General features: G+C 42.2%; 1 protein-coding gene and 1 pseudogene across 3 annotated transcripts; one reads left to right on the top strand and one right to left on the bottom strand.

Annotated features, from left to right (window-relative positions):
* The first annotated feature begins 691 nt into the window (after window positions 1-691).
* Window positions 692-10,457, top strand: LOC118932564 (60S ribosomal protein L21-like; annotated as a pseudogene).
* TMEM139 (transmembrane protein 139) lies at window positions 744-2,873 on the bottom strand. 3 transcript variants are annotated; one of them, XM_036926136.2, is made up of 3 exons: window positions 2,818-2,873; window positions 1,558-1,798; window positions 744-1,341 (listed from the first exon to the last, which is right to left on the bottom strand). In XM_036926136.2, the coding sequence occupies exons 2-3, from the start codon at window positions 1,779-1,781 to the stop codon at window positions 945-947; spliced, it is 621 nt and encodes a 206-aa protein (XP_036782031.2). In that variant the 5' UTR covers window positions 1,782-1,798; window positions 2,818-2,873; the 3' UTR covers window positions 744-944. The 3 variants fall into 3 exon arrangements, with proteins under 3 accessions (XP_036782031.2, XP_036782030.2, XP_057360844.1); XM_036926135.2 differs by having other exon boundaries at window positions 2,794-2,855; XM_057504861.1 differs by lacking the exon at window positions 2,818-2,873 and adding an exon at window positions 2,349-2,787.
* Window positions 10,458-12,987: the final 2,530 nt, after the last annotated feature.

Raw genomic sequence — 12,987 nt, 5'->3', positions numbered from 1 at the left:
CTGAGGAAGCAGAGCAGGGGGGCTATAGCGGTCAGAGCGCAGGGGTGAGGCCGAAGCGATAAGAGGCACAGTGCTGGTGGCTCCAGCGCTTCATGATAGCTGATTCAAGAGGGATCTTTAGAGGCTCCTTCCCGCCCTTGTCAACAAGCTCACATTTTATCCTTTCTGTCTCATATCCACCCGTTCTCAATATCAAAGCCCCTCCTCCTGGGACAGTTTATTCCACTGCTTCACTAAGGGGAGCTCTGCACCGGAGACTGCCCTCTACCTGGAGCACGATCGTTAAGCTTTGATTAGCTTTGCTCCACTTGGAGGCTGGGCACATCAGCCCACCCTACCTGCATTCATTCCTGGTCCTCCACTCTGTCTACATAGTTTTCCACCCCTGACCAGCAGTTGTCCAAGACTGGGACCGAGAGACATGTCAGTGCCCGGCTTCCATTATCTAGCACTGAAAGCACAATGGGTGTTGGGATCAGAAGAGCAGAGTTCAATCGATTTTTATGCTGTTTACTAGCAGTATGCTCCTGTGCAAATTATCAAACTTCTCTGACCCTTGGAATCCTCATTTTTTAAAAGAGGGTAATACCTCAAACAAGCCTGGGAAGCCGAATTGATGTAAAAGCAGTAAAGCTTGTAGAACAGAAAACAACACAGCTGTCACTCAGATGTTTCTTTTCTTCCTTCCCCAGATTCTCTGGATCACCTCCTCCTATTACTCTGCCTCTAACTTTGGGAATATCAGATATGGGGTAGGTCACTGAATGTTGCCACCAACGCCTCAACTGGGAGGGGCTTACCATAGCCTGACTCCTCTGGGTTAAAGTCCCCATTTGTGACGTCCAGGCAGAAACACGGTTCCTGACATGAAGCAGGCACTGAGAAATGTTGATCAAATAAATGAGTGGGTCTGGTGCAGAGATGTTATATAGTGATAAAGTCATTTAGGGGGGTGTCCAGTTGTTTTCATAGAAAACATTATCATCTTCAGGGTGACCAAAGCTGACATCATATGCAGGAGGAGGAGTAAGAGGTTCCAATTTGGGGAGCACCGCCATGTTCTGCAGATCAGGAACAGTGGACACGACCCGTGGTCCCCGAAGCCGAAGGCTGATTAGAGCTCTTCCAGGGTTTCCTGGAGTCGTAGACCCCTCTGAGCCCACTCGCCTTTCCAGTGTGGCTCTCCTGGGCCCCTCTGGATGGCTAGCCTGTCCCTCCTCAAGTCCTGCAGGGGTTACAATGCTGCTGTAAGGGGGTGGTTGATCCAGCTCTTGGGGGTGGCATTGTGATTCCGACACCACAGCCTCGTCATAGGTTGGCACCTCAAAGGCTTCATTGTCCCTGAGGGAGAAGAAATAAAGTCATTGGTGGCTTCCTGAAAGGAACCCCTTTTCCCCTTTCCTATCTTCCACTGACAAAAGACCCCTCCAGTAGCTCCAGATGCCCCCCGCCCCCTTCACTGATACCAGTGACAGAGGAAAGCAGAAACTGTCTAGAGGGACACAGGAACAATAGGTCCTCCTGTTTTCCTGGAATCCTGCCCACACCTTAACTCACCGTGCATTGCCTGAGGCCCCTGGGCTCTCAGGCCGGAACCCCCATTCCAGGAAACAGGCCAGGAGGCAGGCAAACAAGAAGAAACCACCCAAGGTGAGAAAGAAATAAGCAACAGGGGCGATGTCCGGCCGTATGCCCAGTAAAGCCAGCCCCAGGAGGAAGGAGGCGCAGCACAGGAAGAGAAGCGGCTTCTCCAGTTTCCCCCACAACTGGCTTGGCACCATGGCCCCTCCCCAGGCTCCTGCAAAGAGACACACAGCTGTTGTGTCTAAACTAGCAATTGGCATCAGGGTTGGGTCAGATTTCAAAGTAACCATATTAGACACCTTTGTGTGGGTTTCAGGTTCTTCAATCTCAAGTCAAATAAATGGCCAAAATAAATGATCTGCAGGGTCCCCTCCATCTCTGTCACTCTCTCTAGGATCACGCTCTTATCCTAGGGTAGCAGTATGTGTGGAATAGCCAGCCCAGCCCAGGAGTTCTGACTCCCAGTTCTCATTCGCGTTTACCGTGTCAGCCCTGCCTTCCTCCTTTCCTCCTTTCCTCCTTTTCCCCTGCAGTCTCCCTTGCAGCTCTGTTTTTCTACACCCTCCAGGACCCAGTTCTGGGCGGGCCCTGCTTGCAGTCTCGGTGCTCGCCTGCCGGCATCTCTGGAATCCAGGTGATGGGGCAGGCCCTGCCCTTTCTCTATTATCGCTTGCACAGGCCTTCTACCCCCACCCCATTTCCCCAGTCAGAAGCCCTCAGTCTGACCTTGTTGGGTAGAGAAGCGGCCAGGGAGCACCACTTACCCTGTCTGACCCCGTCTTCCCATTTCCTGCAGGCAGCCCATGCTCACGTTGGAGGGAAAAAGTGCCCAGGGACACATCAAAGCCACAGGGTCACAACTACACCAGAGAATCTTCCAGACAAAGGCCTAGGGCAATGGACAGAGGCCCAAACAACTCCTGACTTCTCTACACCCCTCGTCTGCCAGGGTTTCCCACCCTTCCTGGTCCTGACTCAGTAAATTTGGATTTCAAGTTTCCTGCTAGGAGCTAACACAGGCTGGGCAACCAGTGGGGAGAAGCCTTTTCTTTCTTCTGCAACACAGCAGGAATGTTTAGGCAGCCCGTACCCCAAAATCAGCCTGGCAGGAGTTTTCTGAACTCTGGAAAGCAAGGGGTTGTGGGCTCTACAAAGGGTCTGGACCCCCTCCTCACATCCCAGCCCCAGTCCAATGACCCTACTGCTCACCGGCCTTAGGAGTTCCTCCCTCACCTGTCTTGACCCGATTCTGCTGAAAGTAGGTTGTGGGAGATGTGGGAGGCGGGGAAGAGGCAGAGCCCACTGGCCCCACCCACTTTTCTGCCCCAATACCTCCGTTCCTGTTCAGGTTGCCTCCTCCCCTTTTCTGCTGAAGGCTGATCTCCTGTTACTGCCCCACCTTGATTTTTCTGGTTTTTACACTGAACTCACCTGCTACAGTGCCTTAAAGAGGCTCCTTCACCCCAACCCTCCATGATCTTTGTACTTAGGACCAGAGTTAAACTTACCTTTCCTTTCCCTTCTTCTCAATGCACAAATCTGAGTCGTTTTGCCTTATATATTTTAAGTATTTTGTTCCTTGGAGCAGAGACCATGGCTTATTTAATCTCATAGATCACATGTTACTTTGCACACTGTGAGCACTGCTGTGGGCATGGAATACTGTGTCTTGCTTCTGCTGCTAAACTAGCCTTTCAATGAACTTGTTTTCTGCAGACCTGTAAGACATGTTTGTGTATATGCTTCTTGAACTGGTTAATTCTTGTTAACTCTTAATTCTTCCAAAGCCACCTTGGAGGCGATACCTGCTGTGGAGGCTGTCTCTACAGTGTATCCATGGGACTCCCTCTGACCCATGTCCCAGCTTGTACCTGTTTATGTATTAATTTTCTGTTTACATACCTTTTTTCCATTGTGAGCTTTTCAAGGTGACTGGTTAGTTTCAATCATTTCTGAATCCGTGAAACGAATGTGGTTCCTGGCACATGGTAGGTGCACACTAACGATAGTAGAACTCTTTTATTAGAAGACGGCCACATACTAGAGATCCAGGACCCACTCTTTTCAGCTGTGAGTCAAGAAGTATGTCTTTGGGAGGCAGGTGCTGGAAGGTACACAGTGGCTGGAGGCATACTTTGTTCTTTAGATAAAGGGAAGGATAGACAGGCCTTCAGAGTGTGACAGCAGTGGACAAACTGAGGGGCATGGCATGGCAGTCATAGGGCATAGCCAGGGTTGCTGCAGCAGAGGCTGTGTGGAGTGTGTGTGTGTGTGTGTGTGTGTGTGTGTGTGTGAGTGAGAAAGGGAGGAGACTGAGAATGAGGCGGGGGGCAAGGACAAGTGTGCCTGGAGTGGTAAGTATGCATGTATGTATAGCGGTGGGATGTGGATGGTGATTCTGTCCCTGATTGTAGGAGAGGGAAGAGAAGTAACAGCAAGGCTGTGTGCTCTAAAGGAGCTGGGTCTCTATAGGAAGTGGGAATGGAAAGTGGGAGGGGAGCTGTTTGTTAATTTGTTTCCACCCATTTCCTTGCTATTCTGCTCAAATGGGAGAAGTGTGGGTGGAATCAGAAGGATTTAGATCTACAGTTAATATATTAATAGAAGGAAATGGGGTAAGAGTCATTGGTATGTATGATAAGTCAGAGGGCTTTGTTAGGAAGTTCTGGATTGGGGGCAGGGGAGAGCAGACATGCAGGCTGAGAGGCAAGTGGGCAAAAGGGCAGGGCCCAAGGGTTACCTGGTGAAGTGTTACCCATTTTGGGAGAGGTGGGACCTTTGTAGCTCCTGGCTGTTTGGTTCCATAGACCAGAGAAGAGACTTGTTAACTGAGATAGGAACAGGATCCAAATCAGAAAGGCTGAACTAAGGGCTGTGCCTTCATTATGTTCTCTATGCCAATAATTTTTAAATACATTTTCTAAAAAAGTTTAAATTGTTAAAAAAAATTGTTAAGAAATGCTTAAAGGTTAAAGAAAAAAATCCATAATCTCATTTTTGTAACATGGGCCATTTAAGATTTCTACACATTTCTTCTAGTCTTTCCACATACAAGCCAGAATATACTCTGGTTGCGATCAAATATATTTAAAACTGAGATATATTTTTTAAAGTTTAAGCATTGTATCATGTTCACCTTTTGATACAGTCTTTTGTAGTAATTTCTAACAGCCACATATTTTATTGAATGGATATACCACAATTTAACATAGCACCTATGTGTTATGTTACTCAGTAACACTGAATTTGTCTTACTCAGTTTTTTTGGTCATCAAAAATAATGTCTCAGGAGACAAAAAGTAGACTAGTGGTTGCTAGGGGCTGAGAGACGGAGGAATGGGAATAATGCTAATGGATTTCTTTTGGGGATAATGAATATGTTTAAGATTAAGTAGTAGCAATGCTTGTACAACTCCAAATATACTAAAAAAAAAAAGACCAACTACTGAGTCACACACTTTGAAAGGGTGAATTATATACTTTTATAAACTTGTTTAATATATGATGCTAAAATGAACTTCTTACATGTAATTTTTCTTTCTTTTTGGATTATTTCCTCCAGTTGAATTCTAAGAAATGTTATTATTGAGACAATGTGAACGTTTTTACTGCTCTGAATACATATGGCCAGACTGCTTCCCAAAGGTCTTACTCGCCTTTTTTTTTCCCATCAGTTTAGTGTGCACAGCAAAATATGAATATACCACTTAATTAAATTGTTGTTCCACTTTCTACTTGCCTGCCTTTGACAAACCATCGTGCTAGAGGTTGGATCAGCCCTCTCTGCCGGCCCACTATGCCTACTTCATTTTGGGGGATGATGGTGAAGAGAAGGGGGAGGTCAGGTGGAAGAAGTGAGGATGACTGACAAACTTCCCGTGAAGGGAACAGATGCCTGCCACTGTGTGATGATCTGCATCTCCATATTTCCGTGATTTTTGTTTTTGGGTCTGCTTTGTACTTGTAGCCAACAAATGTGGAGTGCTTTGTGTGTACTGTTAAATGCTTTCCACAAATTAAGTAATTTAAAATATAATGTAATGAAATGTAGTTACTATTATATTATGTCCACTTTATAGGTGAGGCCAGAAACTTGAGGAAAATGTATAGCTAATCAAGGGTGGGGTCAAGATTTGAACTTTCAGTTCAGGTCCAGAAATCTGGCTCTTAACCACTATGTCATCTGACTCTAAGCGCTCTTTTTGGCTTTCCTAATCATGATAATTTGTCAAAACCCCTATGATAGTATATGAACATTACTCTATTCTTCCCCGGAGGAGTGGTTAGATGCTATTTTTCCCATTGTTTGACATCCTAAGCAAAGGCTGCCCTTCAGACAGCAAAGGCAGCCAACTGGGAAATTAGGATTTCAGGCTCTGTATCAGGACACTATCTTTTATGAGCTAATAAAGAATGATATAAAAGATAACACTTTGAACTGAACGGCTCAAAAAGCCCAGTGTGCAGGTGACTTCTATGAGGGTGTTAGTGGTAAAATATATATGTATTTATTTTAGAATGTAGAAATGATTTGGCCCATATCCACAAGCTTATCTGATTCTTAATAACAAATATGTGGGGTAAGTGTGATTATAATTTTCATGTTACAGAGGAGGAAACCAACTCAGAGAAAGAACATGATTTGTTTAGTAGAATTAAACTCAGAATGTTGACTTTTTGACTCAGTTGAGAGTGTGTTTCCCTCTGTGTCAGTTCCCTTACTCCCAGCTCCTCCAAATATGTAGGGAAGATGGAGAAATGGTTTAACAGCCAGGAGGTCAGCAATATTGATATTTCTGGGATGAAAATGTTCCAATAAATCATAAATCCTGAAGTAGATAAGGATAAGTACACGTTATCAGCCTCATGAACTAGTTGTAATACTGTACAAAGCTCACTGGGAACAAACTGAGTGAATAATGGGGTTTAAGCTGTCACTCAAGCTTAGATATTCAGCACTAAGCCAGAAAAGCAATTCTGGATATGAGAAATTGAGTGTGGTTGTTGCCGAGTGAAAAAAAAGCGTTGTGTTTATTAGAGATGTTTACAGATAGTGGCAGTAGGTTCCCATATGAATATGTCCCTAAATACGAGATAACAGGGAGGCATTGTGGGTAAGCACATATTTTGAGAGATGGCCAAAAAAGGTTTCACATCTTGGTTTTAGCTGTGTGACTGTGGGTAACTTACTCAACCTTTCCACATGCATAAAAGTAACTAGAGTTAAATATTAGTTTACAATTAACTTTTTTCTTTTGAAGTTAAGTTTGCGTACAATGAAATTTTAAGTGGACTATTCCATGAGTTTTGATAAAGACTTACACTTATGTAACACAAACTCTAATCAAGGTATGAAACATTATTACCCCCCAGAAAGTTCCCTCATGCCCCCTCTCAGTCAACTCCATAGACAACTACTGTTCTGATTTCTTTCCACCTGTTATACTCTTTTAAATAATGATTTCTATTTATGGAACAATTAATTTACTTAATGACTTTCCAATGATAACTATTTAGATTGTTTCCAGGATTTTACAGTTAATGTATTTCTGTATTTGTCTTTATTCACATGTACAAATCAGAAAAATTCCCCAGTGAAGTTTTTTATAGATATTGCCAAATTGCTCTTGAAAGGAGTTGCACAAATTCACACTCCCACTCCCAGGAGTACCTGTTTCTTCAAACCCTGATCAACACAAGTTATCAAATTTGCATTTAACCAATCTTTATTGTTCACTTGCTGTGTGGGACACTCAGGTGTATTCAGTAGATCCCATAGGAATCTGACTGTCAAAGAGCTTACTGTTCAGAGGAAGGACAGGTACACAGCTAACTGTAAGACGGTACAAAGTGACAAATGCTGTGAGGTACAAAGTGCTGCTGCGGTTAGGAGGAGAGGCGGGTGCTGAGAAGGATGGGCATCAGGAATGCATCATGGGTAAGAATGTTCACACTCCCTTTACCTCCACCTCATTATTAGGCATGGAGTAGACAATAAATACTTATTGTATCATTTGTTGGTAATTAGTGCATACTTACTGATTGAATGACTCTTGATCTTTTGATCCCTGGAATCCCTCCCCCCAGCCCCTTTACCAGTCTTTTCCCGTCTGGAATCAGCTAGAGCCAGCCATGCTCTTGAATGAAGGCTTGGCTGAAGAGGGAATTGGTCTGATCCAAGCCTAGGGTTTTTGTTTTCCCCAACCCCCAGTAAAGACAGTGCAGGAACTCTCTAGACTGGGATGAAGGCATGGGACTAGCAAGGAAGAATGGTCCACTTGGCCTCCCAGCCACCAAACTTCTCTTTCCTTGGGGTCAAGTGGCTACTTCTTTCTGAGTCCACTTTTGCTTATACCTAGGAGAGGAAGAGCTGTGATTCCTCTGAGGAGAATGATGAATAATGGACTCCAAACTCCTGTCTACTATCTGGACTCTCACTTCCTCTCTGAACCTTCCTGTCTCCCCAGTGGCATCATCTCCTGGAATCTCCATTCAACTTTTCTACTTTGTGACTTTATCCATCTCTCCTTTGTCCTTGTTATCTCCTCCTTTTCTCTACCTCCATCTCTTTTTTACCTTTTCTTTTCTTTATTCCATTTATTTGATAAGCATTTTCTCAGCATGTCCTATGTGCTTACAGGATCAGCTACAGCTGCATAGTTTAATTTGTGGGGTCTAGTGCAAAATGAAAACACAGGGCCCCTTGTTCGAACTTACTAAGTATTTCAAGACAGTAATAGCAGAGCATTAAACCAGTCATGAGGCCCTGTGTGAGTGCAGGGGTTGCAAGTCCGTGAAGTTGACCTTGTGTGCATAGTATTGTGGGGATGTGGTGAAAATATGTAACGTTGCCTTGCAGGTGGAACTTCCCATTCTAGTAACCCACCAAAATGACCAAGGCAAAAGGAAAGAGAGGCATCCACTATATGTTCTCCAGGCCTTTTAGAAAACATGGAGTTCCTCTGGCCACATACGTGGGAATCTACAAGAAAGGTGATTATTAGACTTCAAGGGAATGGGCACTGTTCAAAAAGGAATGCCCCGCAAATGTTACATGGCATACCTGGAAGAGTCTACAGTGTTACCCAGCATGCTCCTGGCACTGATGTAAACGAACAAGTTAAGGGTAAGATTCTTGCTAAGAGAATTAATGTACTCTAAGAGCCAGGATAGCTTCCTGGAGCATGCGAAGGAAAATAATCAGAAACAGAAGGAAGCCAAAGAGAAAGGTACTTGGGTTCAACTGAAGCACCAGCCTGCTCCACCCAGAGAAGCCCACTTTGTGAGAACCAGTGGAAAGGAGCCTGAGCCGCTGGAGCCCATTCCCTATGAACTCATGGCATGACAGGTATAAAGAAAATAAAAAGAGCTCTGGACTGTAAAAATGTTTCTCTTAAATTGAGTACTAGTGTGGTGCCCCCTCCCCTAAAGAAACACTCAAAGCAAACTTTGTGTCCTAAAAAAAAAAGTTTGTAATGTTGCTGAATTACAATCTCATTCTGCTCTTGAATTTTTTTAGTTTTTATTTTGACACTCTCCCAACCCCCATAAAAGAGGAAGGGAGTATAATGAGCTCTCCATGTACCCGTCATTCAGCGTCACCGATCATCAACATTTTGACATTCTGGTTTCAGCTACTCTTTCTACGTCTCCGACCTTTCAAAAGATATCATGTCACTTCTACCCTAAATATTTCAGAATGCAATTGTATCAGAAGACTTTTTTGTGCACAACCACCTGCCATTATCACATTTAATAAAATTAACATTAATTCCATAGTATCACCTAATACCCAGTCCATTATTTTCCTCCAATTGTCTAAAAAGTGTGCTCTTACAGTTTGTACATTCTTTTAAAATCTATTAGGGAAAAAAAAGTAAACTTCTAAAATAATCAATCCAATTAGAAAACGGGCAGAAGATATGAACAGATATTACACTGAAAAGGATGTACAAATGGCAGATAATGCTCACAAAAAGGTGTCCAACATCATTAGCCTTTAGGGAAATGCAAATTAAAATCACAATGAGATATCATTACATGCCTATCAGAATGGATGAAATAAAAAATAGAAATAACACCTACTGCTGGTAAGGGTATGGAGAAATTGGATCACTAATACATTGCTCGTGTGAAGGTAAAATGGTATGGCCACTCTGGAAAAGTATAGGGTTTCTTACAAACCTGAATATGCACTTTCTATGACTCAGCAATTCTACTCCCGAGCATTTACTCCAGAGAATTGGAAACATGCACACAAAAACCTGTATGTGAATGTTTATGGCAGCTTTATTTGTAGTAGTCCCAAACTGGAAACAACCTAAATGCCTTTTGAAAGGTTAAACGAACCGTGGCACATCCATACCATGGAATATTACTAATCAATAAAAAGATACAACTCCTGATAATGAACAACCCTGGGGGTGGATCTCAAGGAACTTATACTGATTGAAAACAAGCCAATTTAATTCATTTTATATAGAACATTTGAAATGATAATACCATATGGAGAACAATTAGTAGTTGCCAGGTGTTAGGGAAGTGTGGAAGGCAGAAGGTGGCTCTAGCTGTAAAAGGGTACCATGAGGGATCCTTATGCTAGAAATGTGTTCTGTATCTTGACTGTGATGGTGGTCACACAAGTCTACATGTGCTAACATTATATAGAACTAAATACAGACACACAATTGAGTGCATGTAAAGCTGGTAAAATCTGAATAAGGTTGATGGCTTGTATCAGTGTCAGTTTCCTGGCTGCATTATTGTACTATAGTTATGCAAGATGTTACCACTGGGGAAACTGGATGAAAGGTATATGTGCTATGTCTGACATTTGTGAGTTAAAAAAATACGGACATTTCAACAGAACAAAAAGGCATCCTAAAATACGGGAGAATGTATTTGTAAATGACATATCCGACAAGGGGTTAACATCCAAAATATATAAAGAACTCATATGCCTCAACACCCAAAAAGCAAATAACCTGATTAAAAAATGGGTGGAGGATATGAAGAGACAATTCTCCAAAGAAGAAATTCAGATGGCCAACAGACACATGAAAAGATGCTCCACATCACAAATCATCAGAGAAATGAAAATTGAGATATCACCTCACACCGGTAAGGACGGCCAGCACTGAAAAGACTAAGAACAACAAATGCTGGCGAGGATGCGGAGAAAGGGGAACCCTCCTACACTGCTGATGGGAATGTAAGCTAGTTCAACCATTGTGGAAAGCAATATGGAGGTTCCTCAAAAAACTAAAAATAGAAATCCCATTTGACCCTGGAATCCCACTCCTTGGAATTTACCCAAAGAATACAAGTTCTCAGATTCAAAAAGACATATGCACCCCTATGTTTATCAGAGCACTATTTACAATAACCAAGATATGGAAGCAAACTAAGTGTCCATCAGTAGATGAATGGATAAAGAAGAAGTGGTACATATACACAATGGAATAGTATTCAGCCATAAGAAAGAAACAAATCCTACCATTTGCAACAACTTGGATGGAGCTGGAGGATATTATCTCAGTGAAATAAGCCAGGTGGAGAAAGACAAGCCCAAATGATTTCCCTTATTTGTGGAGTATAACAATGAAGCAAAACTGAAGGAACAAAATAGCAGCAGACTCACAGACTCCAAGAAGGGACTAGCAGTTACCAAAGGGGAGGGGTGTGGGAGGGTGGGTGGGGAGGGAGGGAGAAGGGTATTGAGGGGTATTATGTTTAGTACACATGGTGTGAGGGGTCACAGGGAAGACAGTGTAGCACGGAGAAGGCAAATAGTGAATCTGTGGCATCTTACTACACTGATTGACAGTGACCTCAATGGGGTATGGGTGGGGACTTGATGATATGGGTAAATGTAGTAACCACATTGTTTTTTCATGTGAAACCTTCATAAGAGTGTGTATCAATAATACATTAATAAAAAAATATGGACATTTCTGGAAGTATACACAATGGACTGGAGGGTAGGAATGGGAGTGAGAAAGGAAAGACTTTCACTTCATCCCTTACCGTTTTTTTTTGTTTTGCACATGCATGTAATACATTTTTGTTCTTGTTAACTACCACTTGTGTTTTGCCTGCCAAAATAAACATCACCTCTGGGAATTTTACCTAACAGGGTTGTATTGGAAGCAGCTTATTTGGTAAGCTTTGAATCTGAATTACAACACAAAGAAAATGGTTCACTATTGAATTCTGGGTATTGACATAATTGCAGATTTTATAATACACTATAACTTGATTGTAAGGGGAGGAGAGGAAGAAACTAAGAATAGGTATGAAATTCTATTTGCATTAGAAGAGAAGACTGTTCCTTTATTTAAAAAAATACAGCTGCATTTGGGGGATTCCCTCCATTCTCGCTGAGATAGTTTTATATGTCAACTTGACTGAGCTAAGGGATGTCCATACAGCTGATAACACATTATTTGAGTGATGTTTCTAGAAGAGATTAGTGTTTCAATTAGTAGACTGAGTAAAGCAGATAGCCCTCACTAATGCAGGTGGGCATAATGGAATCCACTGAAGGCCCGCATAGAACACAAAGGCAAAAAATGGGCAAATTTGCTCCCTCTGTGCTTGAACTGAGACATCCTTATTCTCTTGTCCTCAGACATAGGTGCTCCTGGTTCTAAGGCCTTTGGACTCAGACTAGAACTCTACCACCAGCTTTCCTGGACCTCCAGCCTGCAGATGGCAGATCGTGGGACTTCTCAGCCTCTGTAATTATGTGAGCCAATCCCTCATAATAAATCTCTTTGTGTGTCTATAAATATCCTATTCATTCTGCTTCTTTGTCTAATACTCATTTAGGATCTATTTGTCAGAAGTTCAGATGTTATAATCTAGATTATGTGTTTTAAGAATTGGCCTAGAAATTGTTTCATTCCTCCAGAGGAGTTAAATTCTGCTATTGGATTAGGAAAATGGGATGCTAGAATCTTTGAAGGAAAACTGGGAAGAGCTAGGAAATATGCATCTACAATAAGAGAGTATCCCACATTAGCCTGGGATAAAATTTAGGATTAAGTTAAGCAGTTGATACATTTAGAAAACAGTGGGAAGGATGCACAATTATACCCAAATGTGAGTCTACAAATTATTTGATTTTTTTCATTTTTATGTATATATTTTTTGTCTACCAGAATAAATGATCATTTAAAAGAGTATACAAATAAAATTTGATGTATTTTATTACAAGATTAATATACTATATTTATGTCCTCTGTCATGTAATATGTTTTGTACATCCAGACATAATTGAGATATTATAGTTTTATATTTTTTCCAATCAGTATTAAATCCTAAGAATTTCCAATGTCCTTTAAACTTCTTCACAAATAATTTTTGATGGCTACGAAACATTACATCATGGATATCCCATAA

The sequence above is a fragment of the Manis pentadactyla genome, chromosome 7, assembly GCF_030020395.1.
Source record: "Manis pentadactyla isolate mManPen7 chromosome 7, mManPen7.hap1, whole genome shotgun sequence".
In the NCBI taxonomy this organism is placed as follows: Eukaryota; Metazoa; Chordata; class Mammalia; order Pholidota; family Manidae; genus Manis; species Manis pentadactyla.
Note: the sequence above shows the minus strand (reverse complement) of the source record. Positions and strands in the feature narration are given on the sequence as shown.